General features: G+C 46.1%; 2 protein-coding genes across 2 annotated transcripts in view; both read left to right on the top strand.

The window, feature by feature from the left end:
• Window positions 1-13,425, top strand: part of LOC128719406 (protein lava lamp) — a 74,834-nt gene extending 61,409 nt beyond the window's left edge. The window contains exons 5-11 of the mRNA XM_053813031.1: window positions 1,831-2,127; window positions 2,210-2,617; window positions 2,695-2,754; window positions 3,019-3,114; window positions 10,365-12,770; window positions 12,918-13,049; window positions 13,396-13,425. Of these exons, the coding sequence (XP_053669006.1) occupies window positions 1,831-2,127; window positions 2,210-2,617; window positions 2,695-2,754; window positions 3,019-3,114; window positions 10,365-12,770; window positions 12,918-13,049; window positions 13,396-13,425 (3,429 nt within the window). The remainder of the gene's footprint in view (window positions 1-1,830; window positions 2,128-2,209; window positions 2,618-2,694; window positions 2,755-3,018; window positions 3,115-10,364; window positions 12,771-12,917; window positions 13,050-13,395) is intronic.
• Window positions 13,426-15,969: 2,544 nt separating this feature from the next.
• On the top strand, window positions 15,970-19,479 carry LOC128708986 (uncharacterized). The gene is made up of 2 exons (XM_053803969.1): window positions 15,970-19,233; window positions 19,294-19,479. The coding sequence occupies exons 1-2, from the start codon at window positions 15,970-15,972 to the stop codon at window positions 19,477-19,479; spliced, it is 3,450 nt and encodes a 1,149-aa protein (XP_053659944.1).
• Window positions 19,480-20,240: the final 761 nt, after the last annotated feature.

Genomic DNA, 20,240 nt, shown 5'->3' on the forward strand with positions numbered 1-20,240 from the left:
CCTGGGAAATGGGAAAGAGGGTGACAGCGACTCCAGCAACGGTTTTATCTCATCGTGCAGTTTAAGGATTGGTTGCGTAAGCTTTTTAGTGCGATATCGTCGGGTAGCATCTCACCGAACGCTTCGTCGATATCGATCGTTTGATCAAGAGACAGTCCTGCACAATCCTCCATCCGTTGCCTGATTTGGTGGCAAATTGACCGGGTCGTTGGGTTAATGGGATGGAAAGTCTGACTGAACCACCAGCGAGACTACTCCATCTTCTGCTGGTACGAAATCTTTTGAGATTTGCGAGGCCTGATGTTATGAGAATCGTTGTTATGAGATCAAACTATTGATAGGCATGAGTGACCGGCAAAGTATTGCATATGGCAACCACTTGGCACTCCTCCTGGTTGGAACGAAAGTACCAACTTTGAGTGTTTTATGCTATCAAACAAAAATGGTTCAACATTACGCTGGCGGCATCAGTCCCGAAGCCTGATTGCACACGTTTTGTCCTGCTCTTGTTGAATAATCGAAGTTCGGGTAAATTTTGTTTTCGTTACCAACCCGTTCCCTTTCGTGCTGCCGCGCCAGATCGACAAAGCGAAGGCGCTTCTCATGTGGGAAATAAATCATGTTTCCGTTTTACCGTAAGTGATGTCCGTTGCGCTCGTCACCCGCCATCGCTACCCTTAATTTATGCAAAAGAAATTGCAAACTGCCCACACAACTTTCACTAGCCGGGACCCTCCAGGAGCCGTGCGACGGGACCTGCTCAACGTACGATCCCATTTTCCTTTCAACGGCCGGTCCCGGATCGAAAACAAGCGGCGCTCCCCTTTCAGCGTTCGCGGCGCTTGACACGACTTCCCCATCGGCATGGGACAACCCCTGATGCAAACCCCGGGGAGATGGTTCTGCTTATGGTCATGCAATATTTTATCGCTTGCTCCCGCGGCTCAATATAGATCACCCGCGTGTCGTTTCCGCACCAGAAGGGCGACCGCACGGCGATTGCGTGGAAATGGAGATTAAGGTGACCATTCATCTCCGGGCCATTGCATGTGCATTGCAACGCAATCGACATCATTACGGTGCGTTACATAAAGGCGCTTAGACGAGCGCGCTGGGTGACGCGAGGGCAAGACGTTTGGTGGGTGTTGAGATGGACACCCTCACAGCCTACGCAGCATAAATGAAGCTCTTCAATGGTATAAAGCATTTCACTATGCTTGCCTGCCTGTGGATGAGGATGAGAGATGAGGATGAAGAAAACAGCGACCAAAGACGATTACCTTCCGAGCTCCTTCAAGTGCGTGCGAGCGCTGCACGGGGTTGGCTCGGGGAAAGAATTGTTCCGAAAAAGAAAAACCGGTTCATCGGTGCTGCATTGTGTAAGGTGACCGCCGAAGAAAGTGCCCGATCGCACTTCTCACAGCGGCAGGTATCGTTCCTGGGGTTGTACTTGAATAGGAACGACCCGGGCTGCAGCATAAACGCGTAATCGTGATCATTTTTTGCCGGCAATAAGGTAGAAGACGTAAGGCACGGCTACGGCAACACCGAGCAGTCCGAGATCTCGACGACCACTCCCGGTGCGATTAAAAGTTCAATGTCTTTCGTTTTACTTTTGAGCTCTGGCTAGTCCGTGGCAGTCCAGGCAACGGCTGTTTTCTTCAGTCACAATACAAGAGAGCTGGCAAAAGATGAAAAGAATACAACTCGTTTAAGAAGATACGTGGTTTCGTGCTAGATCATCTTAAATGTGAAGATTCGGAGAAGAATATCCGGTGCCTAACAGTAATGGTTTACTTATTCTGTCTTGCTTGTGTTCCTATCTTCCAGATGCGAAAATTGCGTGAGACAGAACCATGTAGCGGAACTATCAGCAAAAGCAACAGCAATAACAGCATCCAATCCGTCACCGACGATTACGAACAGCTGGAAACGAAAGAATCTCTGGAGCTGACTATTGTCACCGCGACAACCACGACGACCGCAGTCCCGGCAGCGGAAGAAGCGTCGACCCACGACTGCAGCTGCCGTACGACACGGAACATAAGTGAAACACAGGAAAATAACATAGACGTAGCGATAGAAACAACGACGTGCGGCAATGATGAGGCTGAACGGCCAACGCTGGTAAGTCGTATTACATTCTGACGTACTTCCATGCATGACGCATTTGCCAATGAATTAATATTTTCAATTCTTCACCCAACAGCCGCACGAATTATGTAAACGAACCAAGGAAGCTCACAGCAACGACAGCAGTAGTGTCTGCAGCGTAGTACTAGAATCTAAGGTCAGTTCGCCTTATTTTGCACCGAGCGCAACGGACACCGAATCCGCACCACAAACGATCGTTTCCATCGAGTGCCAACAAGCGTCCCTTAGCTCTGATCCGGATTCGGCCCTGTCCTCGATGAGTCCGCAACCGAACAGCTTTACCGGTGATGCGCCGCAGGACGATCCTTGGAATGTGCAGCATTCGCCGATCGTCCGGGAGGAGGGCAAATTGACCAGAATTAAGGCGGAGCTGGATGAGATGCAGCAACGGTACGAAACCCTCAACCGGGACTACACGCTTGCCAAGGAACAGATCGACCAGCTGGAGCAGGAGCTGGTTAAGGTACGTTGGGAAGCACTTTCTGGAGAAGTTTGCCGAAAATTGTAACTAATTTAAAATAATTTCTTAACTTCTTGCAGGCAACACAAGCTTCCCGCGAACAAAGCAAACTCAATGAACGTATCGCATACCTCGTTAAGGTAGGTGCAGAAATTTATGTTTCTTTACGTGCTGGATTTGTTTAACGATTGACTAAGGCTATCAAAAAGCAGTTAAATTGTTTAGCTAGAGGTGCCTAATGAAATGTTACAGAGATTATTTCGAGTAGTGTGTCTTGGATAGAATGTGCTCGAATAATATTTTTTTGTGATGAGATGTTATATATCTTTCATGAAGATTAAGGACTACAAACATACATTTTAATGTAACTTTATAATAAATCGTTTAATAACATATCTTTCCAGCGCGAGGAAGACCTGCTAAAGGAAAGTCACGAGCTGCGCGAGCAAAACGAGCTGCTCGAATTTCGTATAATCGAGCTCGAGGAGAGCCATGACAAGGTAAGCTCACATGTAGATGGCGCGCGTGTAGCGCGATCCCAGCTTTGGGCCATTATTACTCGAAAGACCAGTTGTGCTTTGAATCTAATCGGCACTTTTACTTTTGGAGAATTGAGTTTTAAATGCAGCTAGACGAGCTTGCATGCGTGTTGACGTGGTTGACTTCAGCAAATCGTGTTAAGGTCCACATCTGCGAATAAAACAGCTCAATCTGGCGCTGCCGGGTACCGGTTTGCATCAATCATCCACCAGTCCCACGACCTCGTTGCAGATTTTGGGACCCGCTGCTCCCAGTCACCTGCGAGATAATTTGCGAAATATTGCCCAGAGCATTGCAATCGGCGTCGATCCCCGCTCGAACCTTGAACAAATAATTGGATTAGGAATTGGACTATAATTCATTGGCTTACGGTGTCATTTGTGGGGCAGCTTTGGGCGATACTTTGGCCTCTGAATACTTGGAGGGGAGTTGTACAGTAACCGAAAATCAACCATGAAATGATCGATGGTGTTTTATGACGGTGCATGAATTGGATATGCAGAGTTCTATCTTGCACTAATTCTGATCGATGCATTCTTGATTTGTTGATTGGAATCTGCAACGTGAAGGAACTCTGTTGACTATATTTCCTCGTTTTGAATCTATAAATTCTGAAGGAATTTTCGTCCTACTGATGAATATTTATTAACGGTGTACTTTGACAGGTTATTACATATTTTTGGTTTAACGATATTTTAGGTCATGCTGTCAGTTCAGTGATTCAATCTTCAATTTATCGATCGCGCTCATAGAACCCCCCAACCACGATGGTGGTTAACCTTGGGTTAAATTAATTCAACTTTAAGCTATTTATACCGCGATTGCTGAATATTCTTCCCTCAATATTATGCTACTTTATTCGTCCACATATGTAGGTCGATAATTGATTCCTGTCAGCTGTTTCTTGTAAAATATTGCCCATTGTAGATGAATCTCTGCTTCGTCAAATTTGCCACCGTCCCACCTGTTGGCAGTGTTGTTTGTGTCCAAATAATGTCCGTTACGCTAATTAAAGATTTTTGCTTGTGATATGGCGATAGACACTGTTTGTGTCTCGGTTCCTTGTTGGGCTTCCTGTCTCAGCATGGCAGATTAGAATCTCCCGCAGTTCGGACAACATTCCTTCGGATCAATTTCATTGGCACGATTAGCTTTCCCTCCACTTTAGCGATCACGACTGTGCACGATGTGCCCACGACCAAACACTCAATCACGCACGCACCACGGTCGCATCGCATCTTCCCGCTCTGAAAACCCCCATGCCCATGGGTGCTCTGCTCATTTCAGACACCAACATCCTATCATCACTTTCGTTCGTATAAAATCACCACAACAACGCCTCCACAAGCGCGCCATACCATAAAAAGTATGTCGAGTGGTTTGATTGTGGATTCGATCGCATCCTCACGAGAATCGTACCGTACCGATTGGTATGTTGCGTTAGCCAGTCGGCTAAGCGTCAACAGTCGACGATCGGCTGTCATATCGACGGAAAACCATCGGCTCAAAGGCGACCGCAAGACGACCAGTCTGTCAGTGACTAATCGAGCGCAAACATGGCCCGATCGGGCGAACCCCCTGGACAGCCGCTCGAAGGGACTCCCTAATGATTTGTTGGTTTGTGGGCTGTGCCGTTTTTTCTCACGGTGTTTTACACCCCGGCCCGTGTACTGCACGGATGGTGGTCGATGGTCAGCAACATTTTATGCTCGTGCGCAAGCTAGCGTGGTCGAGGTGGAGCATGAATCAACCGAACGGCGGACGGAGGGTTAAGAGAGGGAGGATTGTTTTTCTTTCAACCCTTCTGGAAAGCTTCGATACCGATCGTTGCATGAATGAAGTGACCATAGTGCAGACCCCGAGATAGCTTTGGAGCATAATGGACGTCCAAAGTAGATCCGTTTCCCGCCAAGGATAGATACACATACCCATACAGGTGTGGTGTATTGTCCCGTGTTTGGCCAGCCCCCCCAACCACGACCCCTGACTCCCCCAAATCGTGCACAATGTTCGCGATGTTGTGGAACAGACTGCGATACTTCTAGGCTTGGATTAGTCATAATTTAAACACACTGCGCGCTGCAAGTGGGGTGGGCTCCAGCCGCTTATTGACATAGAGGTTTGTCTTTTTTGTGTGCGCGTGTGTGTGTGTGAGTGTGTACCGCAGCATGTTTCATACATTTCGCATAAGCCTGACGGCCATTCGCTGCTTTTGATCTTTGACAGGACAGCATGGGACGCGATCAGTTGGTCCAGCACCGGTTCAAATCAACCGTTTCGTTTGGAGTTCATTTGTTCGACTATCCACTCCACAGTTAACGTTTGGTCGTACGTTCTTTCGGTTTCGGTTGGGAGATTTATGGAGACCGGCTGGAGCAACGAAAACCTCCATCCGTCGTTGGTGGTGCCGTGAGCGATTGCTAATTAGTCACTTAGTTGCCCCCGTAGGGCAAAGGAGTGGTAGAAAAAGCATCAATAAAATGTGTAATATTGAAAAGTTATAGTTTTTTGCAAAGATCAAAACGATTTAAAATGTAGTTTTGAAATGTGAACCATTTTGTACCAATTTTATTGCTGCATCTCTACAGTTTGAACAGTTCCGTTTCACCTTTAACCTTAAACCAGCCTGTCAAAACTGAAGGTACCTTAGTTGGACTGATGTGATGCTGTTCGGCATACATAAAATCCTCCCACGACTAACGAAAACCATACAATCACGGAGTTATTTCGCCTCTTCGTGTCCGGATTAGCACACGTAATAAATACCGGCCATGAATGGTTCTTGTTGCTTCCGTAAGCTAAGAAAATTTAATGCCACCCTTAATCTTATCGACCTTCCCGCGGACGGTTGTGGCCGGGCGTGTAACCGTATGGTGAAGATGCGAAACCCTTTGATCATCCGCATTCAGGTTCTCGCACGAAGAAAGCCCTTTTTCGGAGTTTTCGGTGATAAAAGACGATTTTCCAGCTTCGTTTTACATCACTATTTATGAGAGAAATTCACATCAATTGGGGTTTTCCTTGATAAAATTTTCCGCCGCTTATATGTAATGAATGGAAAATGAAGCTCAAGAGCTCATTTTCGGGAGCTCCGAAAAGAAGTTTCCAGTGTTAATCAAATGTTAGGTTCACTATCCGTACTATCACTATCAAATAGTAATACTCTTTTTATTTTTCTGTCTAGAAACAAGCATCATAAGGCTTTTAATAAAGTAGCAGCGAACGTGTGGACGATTTGGCTTAATACAATTAGAGGATAAAATATTTCAAGCGCTTCTTAAGTTAGAAATAAATGTCAATGGTTTTCTGTCTTTCCTGTGTAGAAGCATAAATTTCTTAACAATTCAAACTGTCCTTAAATAATTTAACAAAATTGGCTGGAATTTTTGTTGAAATGTTATTAATTTAGTTGGAGCATGAAGATCCAAAGCCCTACATTTTGTATTTTCAGCTAATTAACAAACTACCAATCCAGTTTGTGCGTCTTAATAAGCTATGAACAAATAGAATGCAACATTCTAAAAGTGCGTATTTATTCAGTGCGTACGCTGGAAGCTATGAGGGCTTGCGCTAAGATACTCCCCCAATCGTCTTAAACAGCTCAAGCGCCAGGCGCTAGCGTCAGAAGTCGGCTCGCCTCGTTTACAAACTTTCCGCTTCCGTGCTGCCGCACCCAGTTCCGCTCCTCGTCAGCTGCTGCTGTGCAGCATTCTCCCCCCATTTTTTTTAATGTATAGCTCAAAAAATACGGCACACGAGTGTACGAGCCTTCGTCCGCATGTTCACGCGTCGCTCGTTCGTTCGCGCGCTCACAGTTGCAAACTTGTTTGCGCGGGCGTCGGTCGCTTTCGATTGATCTTGAGCGTGCGGCAACTTGCCCGAGGTTCGTCGCTGGAACATGGTAGTGGCGCATTCAAATCTTTCGTTCGGACTCATCCGATTGGCGTCGGCTGCGAGGGGCAAGGTTTTTCCCAGTGCAAGTGAAAAGAAATGAAAAGTGCGCCCAAACCATTCTGTGGCGGCCACCGGCCCGAGCCAACCACCCCTGAGGTGCGATCGATCAGCGTGAAAGTCAGCCACTTTTAATTGCCTCTGACAATGATTGATACTTCTGCTCGGTTCGACGGACGATCGGTTCGGTGATCGCATCCAGTGCAGTACTGAACGTGGAAAGAAGTGATCTAGATCGAGTCGATTAGCGAGATGCAAGTTAGAAATTGTTCTGAGAAAGACTCCAATACGTGTACTGCTCGACTTATTTAATACGGATTACCGTGGGAACAGTGGCAACAGGGTGTCTGTTTAAAGGGAAGGAAAACAAAATCCTTCCATCCTTCAGTGGTTCACTACGTGCGATCGATTGAAATTGAAAAGCGGATCAAATGAGCTCAGCGTTTCAAATCGTAAAGTATAAAGTTTGTGTTTATGGTAATGAATGGATCAGTTTAAGGCGGCGGCATTGGCGTGTGACACATTTGGCGGAGGTTTTGTAGCAGTTGAGCATCTTACAACCTTGCTAAAGCGAAGATAACGTCGCCAGGGTGATTAGTGGCTTTGTTGTTTTTGGAAACTCCACACAGTGAACATGTTCGTTCCATGGTCATAGACGTCTACTGCTGATCGTAATGAAGTTATGTATGTGATCTGTGTGCCGCCGATCAAGCGAGAGTGAAATCTACACGAAGTCTTGCATTTTAAGCGGATCAATCGAATGTGTTGTGTTAGACAAAAGTGATAATATGCTACTGCCAAAGTTAGGCCTTTACAATCGCTTCGGTGACTGCTGCTTGGAATTGTTTAAAACAGCGACCGTGATCGTTAGGATGTCACTGAGCGGTCGCTACTAGTGTCGCTAATTGTTTCATTAAATAAACAATCCCCAAGAGCTACCACACGTTTGATATGGCGATTGTTCGACAGCATGAGGTTTGTATATGATTGAACAGAATTTTCACTGAATTGTTGCTTACTTTTCTGTCATGCAATGGGAGAAACAGTTTGACCTATTGCGAACCAGTGGCGAAAAAATAGAGAAAAGTTTATGATTTTTTTCTTCTACAACGACATTGAAGTATCCCCCAGCATTATAGGCCCATTTTCTCTGTTGTTTCTCCAAACTTATAACTTCCCGGAACCTTGTGTCAAGTCCACCTACCAAAGCGTACACTTTTCTGTCGCAACCTTCCACGGCAACCTCGGCCACAGGCTGGGCCACACCGTACGCCGCTCATGTGAATTACAATAATTTACCACTCTAATATCTCAATCACATTGGCGTGGCGGCATCGCACATAAATCATGGCATTTTTCCTTCTTAAGTGTGCCCATTTGCTCGAACCACCCGTGTACGTTGCTCCAAAACAAACAAAGAGTATTATGGTTGGAAAGCACAATATGAATTATAGAAGCGGCAAAAACGACGGTACACCTTTCGGCCTTCATTCTAGCCAGCGGGTGAAATGAGGCAAATTATGAGCAAACCTTTAATGACCGTTCGTCAGAGAACAGCGAGAACCGAAGCAATATGGCAGGCAGTAGAATCATAGGCTTCTGTTGTGCAGCCACACATTTGATTTCGTTTCTCCTCTTTCAGCGTAGTTTTCGATGGTAGTATGCTAGGCACTTGAACAAATTATGTAGTACAGTCTCCCAAGTTTAGTATTTTCCTTAATTCATTTTGAGTAATAAATTAAAGGCAAATACGTTTCGAGACTGCCCAAGCTATTTTTTTATTCGTCAAGAAACCCGTCTAATTTGACTGTTACCCACTGAAGCTTAATTCAACAATTTAGCGCGGGGTATTACTTCTATACGGCGTGTTAACGGACGGGATCACGACCAGATGACGATGCAGTGAGTAAGATAACAAAACAGTTCACCGTTTTGCTCCGTTTTTTTTTTTGCCAACTCCCAAGACGCTATGGGAAACTATGGTTTGCAGTGGAATGTAAGCCTGTGTCGACGCTATGCCCGTTCTGACCAACAACTCACACGCTGGGCACCTTCGGCATGAGTCAACAAAAGATCGTTAAAATAGCTTCCTTTAACTGTGTGTTTTGTGCTGGAGATTAATGCGAAGCCTCGATAGAATCATAAATTAAAACATAAGTTTAAGACAACGTACATGTTGCTGTTGGGTCTTTTAATTTTGGGCCGGATGATATCACTAAAGGGGTTTGAATAATTTCTAGGCGCTGTTATGCGCTGTGGAATTCAACACACTATTTGAGGCTACTGTTTTTTTCTTGCTCTATCCATGTGCCTTTTACACCGGTAGGTCGGTGACATGAGCGTCAACCTGCAGCAATGATGGTGCGTGTGTTTTCGTGCGTGATGTGAGCAATCGATGGTCCCGCGCACCTCGTTGCGTGTCCGAAGAAGACACGCTCGCTCGGAAAACTAACACCGCGCACCGATAATTAAAGATTTGTTGAACACTTTTAACTACTGGGAACGATGCTCCTGCGGTTTGTTTGGTGGCCCAGCTGATGAGCGCCGTTTTAGTGCGTGTGTTGGAAATCCATGACCGTGACAAGCGGAGTCGTTGTTGTCGGCAGCAACAGCAGAAAATGCAGTTGAACGAACTTGCCTGCAAGTGGGGGCGCGCAAAAGGGTTACTGTTACGGTAAAACTTACCAGCGTACGCTACTGTTCTGGCTGTGGGGGAGAATTTTCATCGCGGGACAATTAGTATGCGATCGCCGGTTGTGCTCTTCGTTATTTTTGACTTTCCCAAACTGAACGCTCCCAGGCCCTTGTTGATTGCCTTAGATAAGGGGAATTAGTTTTCCGAAGTAATTGCACCAAACAGTGAGCAGTGAGTGCTAGGGCGCAAATGGTAGTTGGGAAGCATTTAAAGAAGACAAAACTGTTACCCTTTTTTCCCAGGAATGCATTGGTGTTCAAAATTCTTGTAATGGAAGACTTAAGACAAACTAACGGTTGGAAAAGACCGGTGACCCGAAGGGAAACAGACGCAGATGGCGTGTTGGTCGACGTTACAGTTGATTAGACACAACTTCTTTCCGGATACGTTGCGTACGGTTCGTTCAGTTACACAGATGGGTGTAATAGTTCACATATAGTTCATTATTTTCCCTTTGTCTTCAATGAAAGATCGCTACAGAGCGTTTCACATGATATGATCGTGTGATATGTACTGCTTCGTTTGGCAATATTTATTTTAAAATTATGTTTCACTCCTTTCCAGTGGTCGCTTCGAAACAACTCAAGTCCCACGGTGGGCGGTGGAACAACAAAGGATGGCTGGACGGACACCGAAAAGGAACACGACGAACTGATAATGCTCTCGGAGCGATCCGATTCCGGCGTAACCTCACCCAATAGTCATCACCATTTGGAGGATCAGCAGAGCGGTGTGCCGTCGCCGTGCGATTTATCTCTCTTGGATCAAATACCCACAGACGATGTGCGCAAGCGCCTCATCGCGATGACCAAGCGGTCGTGTTACGACGAAGAGGATAAGCTGTGTTTCCTGCAGATCCTCTCACTACTAAACAACCTCGAGGCACTGTCACAGGATCATGAGATCGCCGGCGATGACATGAGTCTTGAATCGCCCGTCCAAAAGTACAACTACAGCTTGCCGGACAGCAGCACACCACCGAAGGCGCTGCTGCAGTCAGCAGCGGCCGCGGTAATGTGTAGTTCAACTCCGTATAAGGCCGGCACCGGAAGAATAGTCGCTACCGTGCAACCGTTCCACAGCTCCGACCAGCATGTGGCCACCCCAACATCTCAACCAAAAGCGCCATCAATTGCATCGATCGCCGAAACGTTCGGTGGTATGAAGAAATCGACGCGGTGGAATAACGCGACCAGCTTGCAAGAGAGCGGCGTGTTCGTCGACGAACCGTGTACTCACGTTGCCACTCAGACGGAAACGGAAGACTTCCCTGCGTTGGAAAAGACAAACGCCGAACTGTGCGCCGAGATTGAAAAGCTGAATCGGTTCCGGGAGAAGATCGAAGAGTGCAAAGGGGTAGCGGCCGCTGTCTGTAAGACACCCAGCCAGGGCTCGATGGTGGCGTTAAATCTACCGGCCGCGAGTGGAGACGAAGCATGTGATAGACGCCGGCTGCAGTTCTACGTCGAGCGAGCAGAGATGCTTGAGAACAAGCTGAAGGTGTATGAAAGCAGCGGCGATCAACAGCAACGGCATCTGTCCGAGCGATTGCAACGCGAGGTACAGCTGGAAACCTGGGTGAAACAACTCTCGGAAAAGCTCGGCCGGGTGGAGCTGGAAAATGAGCGACTCGAGGAGGAACGCTGCGAGCTCGAGGAGATTGAGAATGACACCCGCTTGCGGTTGCAGCGACTGGAGGAAGATCTGGAAGTGATGGGCCAGCGAAATGAAGAGCTCGAAATGTCCAGAAGCTCTTACCAGTCCAAGTTCCAGGACGCGAAGGAAAACATCACCAACCAGGAGGAATTGATTCACAAATACGAGGAGAAGATCTTCCTGCTCGAAGAGAACGAAAACGAGCTGCGAGAGAAGATCGAGTTGATCTACATGTTCATACCGATGATGCTGCTCTACAACAGCTGGCAGCTTCAAGAGCAGTTCAAACAGTACCATGCAACTTTGATGGCACACCATCCACTCCAGCAGCAGAAACAGCAACGATCCATGTTGTCTTTTGCCGAACCCCATGCCATTCAGTGCATTCCTACGGAGCACATCGACTACTACGATAGCAGCTGTTCGCAAGCGGAAGACATGCAGGGTCGGTTGAGCGAGCTAATGAGTCGCGAAAAGGAACTGACGCAGAAGATCGCGGAGCTGAACCGTGCGTACAATGAGACGCTGGAAAATGCGGACAACCTGTGGGCACAGATGGAGCGCGAGTACAAGGAAAAGATCAGTCGCTGCGAGCAGGAGGAAGCGACACTCAAGTCTAAGATAGCACAGCTTGAGGAGCGTTTGAGCAAGGACAGTGAGTATGCGAGCGAACGAATTGCCCATCTAGAAGAGGCCGAAAACAGCCTGAAGAGTCGCGTAAGTCGGCTGGGCAAGGAGAATAAGGAACTGTCCGCTAAGCATGGTGCTTTGCTGGAGGAGTACGGCACGCTGAAGGATGACTATGCAAAGCTACAGAACTACCTGCGCGGTCCGGCGGCCGAAGCGTTGGAGCGAGAAAAGAAGCGAGTGCTGGCGCTGGAAGATGAGCTGGCGCACACCGAACAGATGCTTCGTGATGGTGAAGAATCACACCGCACGGAGGTGGGTGCACTGCGGGGTCGTTTACTAACCTCGACCAAGGAGCTGAACCACATCGAGGTGACGAACAGTGAGTTGCGCGAAGAGGTAGAAACGCTCGAAGCGCGCATTCGTGAGCTGATGTCCCAGCGTGGAAGTGATGAGGAACGCATCAAGCAGCTCACGGAAGAGCTGGAAGCGAAGCAGTCGCAGATTGTTGCGCTACAGCACGCGCGGAAAACTGGCGGTCCCGGCGCCGGCAGTAACCGGACGTCAGTTGGACGCAGTTTAGCACAGGAGCTCGAACGTCCGCTCAAGGGCACTTACACACGCCACGGGTACGAGGTACATCCACTGGGTCGGAAATTCACCGACAGTGATAGCAGTGGAGGAGAGGTAAGAATGATCGCTACGCCGCTTTGATAACAAAGCAATGCTATATTGGTTTGGTAAAGCGTTTGTGAGTTTAATGTGTGAATGTGCTGAGTTTGCCGCACTGCATGCTTAACGCTAACCCTTCGCTTTTTCACTGGTACGTTATAGGACCGAAGCAAATTCCCTCACACGAGACCGTCGGCATTTGAAACCAAAGAAGTGAAGAGCCTTGCCGAGACGATCATTCTGAATGCCGAAAGCAGGGGAGTGAAGACGCCAAAGAAATCCTTCGTTGAGGAGGTAGGTATTGGTGAACCGAAGTCGAATTCTAACAATCAGAAGAAGAAGATGAAGAAATCGAAGAAGAAGAAGCCATATGGGATGTTGAAGGAGTAGTAGTCGCATCATGCAACCTGGTGTAATCTGATGGTCCATGTGTAGTAGTTTATCGCATCAATATCAAAATCAATTAAAGGCAATGGACGAATGTATAAACATCGCCTCTTAACCTACATTATTTTCCATAACCAGTACTGGATGCATTATTTTTGGGAATAAGGTTAACAACACTCTAGTAGATAACCATCAGTTTAAGTTAGAGGCCTGTCTGAACGTTGAATTTACCGATGTCGGTCCACTCTTTTAGGCTCGCAGCCGATTCGCTCGTTGGGTGTGAGATGCTGAATCCCTGGATACGAGTGGATACGATGTCCACGAACTCCTGCCAAATTTTGCTGGAATAAGTACAATACCCATACCCAAGCGTGAGCGGGTCATCTCCGCGATGCTTCCCCAAAACGATCTCGAACAAGGACTGTTTCTTTCCCCGATACAACCCCTCGCAACACCGTCACCATCCCAGCACACTGACACACGCCCTTTGAACACACAGCAACCGACTCGACTGTTCGGGTCAGAAGGCTCTTCGTCAACAACCCCCCATTGGCACACATGGCTGTGGAGTTGGGTGTTCCCTTCACACCTCTAAACCCCGTCTTGCACAGCATCCTAAGCATCCTAAGGTCCTTGTTGCGTATCCTTCCCGCTTTGTCCCGGACCTGCCAATAGGCCAGAAAGCTTCCAACGTGGTGAGTGTTGTTATTGGATATGTCGATACCCGCTGCATACTTAAAGTGGGTAATGTTTTCTTCCTTCCTCATTTCCTGTCTACTGTCCTCGAATTCTGACTCTGACTACCTCTGGTTACTCTCTCACCATCTTCACTCCGTGCTCTGTATCTCTAACGAGACATTCCAAGGATTCGACATTTCTGTTCGAATCATCTGTTTGTTGCTATTTATTCTCCATCAGCTGACTAAACTTACTGATCACGTTTACTTACTCTGCTCTTCGTGATGTTTCCGTTTCTAACCGGCTCGCTGAGTTCTGCTACTTACTACTGTTTATTGTTGGCTGGAGTTTGGAGTTATGATTAAATACACTATTAAATATACGCTTCCATGTCTTATGCCATTGCTTTCAGATGAACTGATGCTTCCAACTGACCAGAAAAGCATTCCCGCTACAAAAGTGGGATTTCCGGACTGGACACTATTGCCAGCATCTTCTGCACTGAACAATCGGTCGCCTTCTCCAGCATTCGAAAGGGCGTTCCATCACCTCGGTTCTGACTTCAAGCCTCTCTCCAACACTTTCGGGTCGGCCATTTTTTAACCACCTCCTAGTGCAAAGGTGGTCTCGAACATGGTGTCACCTAAGGATAGCAGCGTCGGGAAGGCCATGAAATGAAGAGAAGAAAAATCTAGTCGTTGTTTTTGTTGAATGTGTTTATTTTTGAGGTACTATAAAAATAGTGTTAAAGTTATACTACGCTGATGCACAGGAGCAGGTTGCAGCCCCGTAAAACAGTGGGCGCAAAGATAGATGTCACGTTAGACTGTGGTGCGTTACAGGCACTACTGCTGTTGTGTAAGTTCTGGCGTTTGTCCATGGCAGTGGATCGAAGAAAGCATGCGCACACCATCCCACTTCCATTTGCTTCAGACCCAGGGCTCTGTAATATAGACTGAGCAGCATCATGATGGTATAGAACATTTAGTTTTTTTTTTGGTTTGCAATAATTCAATCAGTTTGAGCGTTCGCGTTTGTTGCGTTTATTGGTTAAATCATTATTTCTCATCCTAGCGAATAGTTACGTTAAGCTTTCTTTGCCTTTCATACTAGCCAAGCATGAAGGTTTTATGTTTACAGTTAGTGAATACCCGCTTCTGTTCTGTATAATTTGTCCCAATTTGTTCTCAGTTGCGTAAATGTTGTATTGGTAGCCCTGACAGTAATGTGGGTACGAGTTTGCCTTTATGTGTTTTTTTTTATTACGTCTTGTTTATGTACAGTATGCTTGCATTAGTTTGAGTTTGTAATATATTTTTATGATATGAAATAGTTTGAATGACCACTAACGTCCCTCCTACGTAGAGGACGAATCAATGGCTAGTATTCTCTGTGCTATTCTGTATGACTATAGCGATTGAAACAAATAAAGCATTATTTAAAACGAACAGCCATGCAAGCAAACAATGATCCTCCCGTCCCGTTCGGAATCAGATTACGGTGCTTTTTTGGATCGATTCTGTGCCTTCAACATCGACGGAATCACCAAAAAACGGAACTACTAGCTTCGAGGTTGATAAACAATCCGTTCCAGGGTAATCTGCGTTCTATCGGGGCGTAGTGCAAACTTGTGAGCTTCCAGGGTATTATTTAAACGGTGTTACTACAGACTCATTATGCATGTCCCACGTTAATCAATTGTTCAGGTTTTGTAAAAAGTGAACATGTAAAAAAGCAAATGAAAAGGAATGTAAGAATGATGAAAATGGGCGAGAGAGGAAAGAGAGAGAAGCGGAAACAAAGAAAACAATAAACAAATAAATACCGTAGATATGGTAGAAAACAATATATTTCAAAAAAATGTTTTGTTGTTCACTATTTTCTATTCATTCGAAACGTGTTTCCGCGGGTTTTCGAGAATGAGTAAAAATTGGCCGTTGTTGTACTGGATAATCGCCCACTGTTCATGGCGTTTCGCTGATTGCATACTTTTAGGATGAATTTCATCAAAAGTAGGTTTTAGGAATATCGCAGTAACCACGTCAAAATCGTACGGGAAGGCAATTGTTTTGATTTGGCGTTGAATGTTTAAAAGGTTTATTGTCGTCGTTTAGTTTTTATTCCAAATTACTGTTCTCAAAATACAAACATGGAAGATAACCGTCGCAATGAAGAACAGAAGAAGCGTAAAAGGCATCCGAATCAAGCATCGCAAGACGAAGAACCAATGTTGGAACAAACGCGTCGCATTATCAATAATCTACCCATTACACCGACCATGTACGATGGCACCTTTCCTGCGTACGAAGATTTCAACGATACTCTCGTGCCGGATTCATCCGTGTCCGAGCTAAGTTTCTCTTCCGATTCCCCAGACAGTGATTCCACCGTCCATTATCAGAGTGCCGGTCCGATTATTGAGCTTCCGTCTACTCCCTTGAAGGACCATGACGACCATTCTCGGGAGTATGTTGAATTTGAAACCATCACACCGAGTACTATAGGTGCGGCCCTAGGCTCCGGTACGGTGCTGATGCAACGATCGCTGGAAAATCGGCTCGCGAAACAGCTCGAAGAAATGCACGCTCTGATGGACAACGATGAGGAGATAGTCGTACTGAAGCAACCAAGCATCCGATCGATGGCATCACACCCGGCCTTTAACAGGGAAATGATGCGTGGCTTTATGGAGCACTCGGAAACGATGTTCAACCTGGTGCACGATAAACACGACAACAGTGTACAGTTTGTCATTGGCATTGAGGAAGAGGAACCAAACGACACGGAAGCACCCGGATGTTCGCACAGAAAGTTTCGTCACTCTACAGCGTCCATCGTAAAGGACAATAATCCAGAGAGCGAATTTGTAGGATGTTTCACTAAGGACAATGACGTGGTGCTGTACAAGCGAACGATGCAGGAATCGCTAACAAACGAACGTGACGATCGGAAAAGCATCGATGCCCTTATCGCACACCACGCCGAATGTCTGGTGGAAGCGGATAAAATCACCAGTCCGACAGTTCATGTACGGCAAGGAAATGATAATAATCTGCTTGCTTTGCTGACGTTTTCCGACCAATCGTCGGCCATACTGAAAACATCCGGTACAGTGGCGGAAGGGATTCGTTCGGAAAAGAAACTCAACGAAGTGTTACTTAGCACCTACCGGCAGCTACTCGCTGAGCCGGATGAAATGATTTCGATGCAAACACAAGCCGCTTCCGTTTCTGCAGGTCCAAAGCAACATGATTCTGAAGGACCGCACCACAAACACCAGGTACGTTCCGGTGTAATGAGTAATCTAACGAACGCTACGTCCAGCTTTGGTCTTTCGAATGAGTCTCCCGTTGGGATGGTGGTACAGGGATCCAGTAAGAATTGGATCAAATGTCCCAAGACGCAACATGCGGCGGAAATCGTTCTCAATCTGCGTTTGCTACTTGAAGAATATATCCTGCGAAACATTTCTGCAACGGGAACGGTTCTAAAGTTTGTCTCGCACGTTCTATCGGATGTGTTGCGATGCGACCGGCAGGAAATAGGAGACGACTTCCGGAATCTTGAGTTGGTTGATAAAATCAAACGTGTATTCGACGAGCTACTGATGCCACAGGACCTCGAAGATCCGTTGAGGATGGTGAACCGATTGCGTCATACAATTGAGCAAATTCAAAACTATCCGATCCAAGCTCCAACACTCACGAATGGCGAAGATGCGTGGAACCGTGTGCTTGAAATGTTGGAAAAGTTATCTTGCGAGTTGGACCACGACATAGACCAGCCGGAACAGTTCATCGAAGCGTTACAATATGGCATAAGAAGCGTTACCAGTTCGTCAATCATTTGTAACGATCAGCCAGCGACAAAAGTTGTCTCGATTGATCCTTCTTCTGTTCAAGTCGACTCAATGTTTCCCAGTAGTTCTAGCATTCTAGAGATTGATCGATACGAAGCACCCTCGGTATCCTTCTGCAAACCATACGCTTGTTTTATAGAGCGAATAGTGATGTGTCTTTGGACGGCTCTCGTGTGGATATTGAATCAAATGAACAGTTTTTGGGACTTTCTCAACAGTCCTCCACCGGCGCTTCTATCTGACCCTTCAGTTACCTTTCATCCGCTCGTTTCTGAGGATGGAAAGCTCATTCAACTGCGTCAGGTCAATCGTGATCAGCTCAATCAAGCAACAAACGTGTTACGAATGGCGTTGGAAAAATCTTCACCCCGTACTTCGGAAACGGAAGAAACCAATCGCTCGGTGAACGATCGTTCAATTGAGATGTTCGCCCAACTGCTTCATCATGCTGGTAACATTGAGCTTAAGCAATCCGACTCACAGCACAACATCCACCTGCAGCTACACGCGAGCATCTCAGGGGTGTTGGAAAAGCGAGAGGCGGACGAGTATTTGACGATGGCGGGAAACATTCGTGACCATGAGGCTAACGTGGCTGTATTTTTCGAAGCCCGTATCATCGATATGGAATCGCTGGCAGAGGTTGAATCGGTGATGGAATGCGTAACCAGAATCGAGCGACTATCGGACGATGTGGACAACAATGAAGTGTTGTCGGAGGAAACGGTTGTTCATCCCTTTCCAGCCAGGCTGCACGATGATGAGCAGGTTGTAAGTGAGCTCATACAGGAGATGGTATCGAATGGTATCTATGAAGAAACTTCGCAGTTGGTCAGCTCCGCAGGGCCAGAACAGTTGCTTCGGGAGATCATGCTTTGTTTGCAGGACCTTTTGGAACCGGTGACAACAGCTGTAAACACCATATACGAACAGTTCGCAAGTGGCAGTGCTGAGAAATCGTTTGCTACTCAGGCGGACGGATCGAATGAACGTTATACAGTAGAGATGGAAGAGGCCACATTATATCCTGTGAACGACGAACAATTTCAAAGTAGGAGTAATTCAAATATGGATGTTTTAATTTCTAATGTCAAAAACGAGGATGAAATAGTCGAAACGAACACTACGGCGTTACAACAATCAACAAGAGATTCACAGTTTGCAGAACCACTTCAAGAGTTACTGGCGCTTTTCCACGTCACAAACGATCGGCTTGAAGTGATGGATTCCGATATTGCGACTATTAGAAATCAGGTACAGCAGTTGGTTACTCTACAGCAGCAACAGCATGGTCCTTCTGATGGAACTAAAGCAGTCCGTCCCGAAGAGCGTCGATCACGTCGGATAGCTTCGTTAAAACCTGTAACGACGCAAACTCCATACGAAACTCAACTGACTCAATGCCCGATGCAACGTAAACCGACACTATTTGAGCAGAGTGGTTCATACTGTCCAACGGAAATATACTCCTGCAATGCCGTCGCACCGGATGTGCTTGTCGTTCACTGGAGAGTGTTGGACGAGCATGTACTACACTGCATAACAGGATTCGAGGTATGGTATGTGATATTTCGCTTTATGCAGTGAACTGTTTTGGAACTTTTTTTTCCACAGATTTACATCGACGATAGTCTGCGTTCTATTTGCTATTCCAACAAGCGAAGAACGGCTTTGATTGGCAATATTGATCTACAGAACCATCATCATATTGCGCTGCACATAACAATTCAACCCGATTCGGGTGGAGCATGCAAGACGGCAGCTCAATGGGCTCCAGCATTCTTCCTCTATCACACATGACGCGTTCAGTTCCGATACGGTTTGGCCATGAGAATCAAGAAACATTTGAAAAGGCAACAGACAAAATCAGAAACAAAATTTTCGTAATAATCGAATTGAATTGGTTTTCTACTGTATTCAAGTAGCTCAATAAAATGTCTCAGTATATTCCAAGAGTTGTTGCTCCTAAAATGTGCCATTATATCTGCTAACCAACTACACTACCTCTTCAAATATCTTAATGGCTTCAATATCCTTCATTGTCTGTTCTATTGTAGTTGAAACTCTTATCGAACATTTTTAAAATAGCAATTGCTTGTCAGGACCGTCCAAATTATTCTGCTTCTCTATCTGCAACTAGACATAACCGATTATAGCTTCACCGTCTTAAAGAGGACGAAATAGTTCAATCGCCAAGTATAAAGCCTCTAAGCATGTTGCCTTGAACAAACAAAGCTTTTATAAATGCATTGTTTTTCATTCTGGATTGCATCCAATGCTGTTCTAGCCTTCATCGTCAGAGGTCAGAGACCGAGCTATGTGCTTACCGGTACCTAGAAATTTTGGTAAGTACTTTACACGTTCTAAAATAGACCAGTTAGGACTTTTTGATTTACACAGTATCTTGATATAGATTTAGAAATAAATGAACGCACCATATCACTTTTACACTTTATTTTAACATACGTTATGCCGTACATGAAATCGACATATTAGACATGCATTCTTTATAAAAAAAAAGGATTGTGTATTTACAGCGATCGCGCACCTGATGATTCCAC

This window comes from Anopheles marshallii, chromosome 2 (assembly GCF_943734725.1).
Source record: "Anopheles marshallii chromosome 2, idAnoMarsDA_429_01, whole genome shotgun sequence".
Lineage (NCBI taxonomy): Eukaryota > Metazoa > Arthropoda > Insecta > Diptera > Culicidae > Anopheles > Anopheles marshallii.

Excerpts from the sequence above, each read along its gene's own strand:
- LOC128708986 (XM_053803969.1), top strand. The coding sequence starts at position 15,970 with ATGGAAGATAACCGTCGCAATGAAGAACAGAAGAAGCGTAAAAGGCAT. Across the intron at positions 19,234-19,293 it reads ACTGCATAACAGGATTCGAG|ATTTACATCGACGATAGTCT; the intron begins GTATGGTATGTG and ends TTTTTTCCACAG.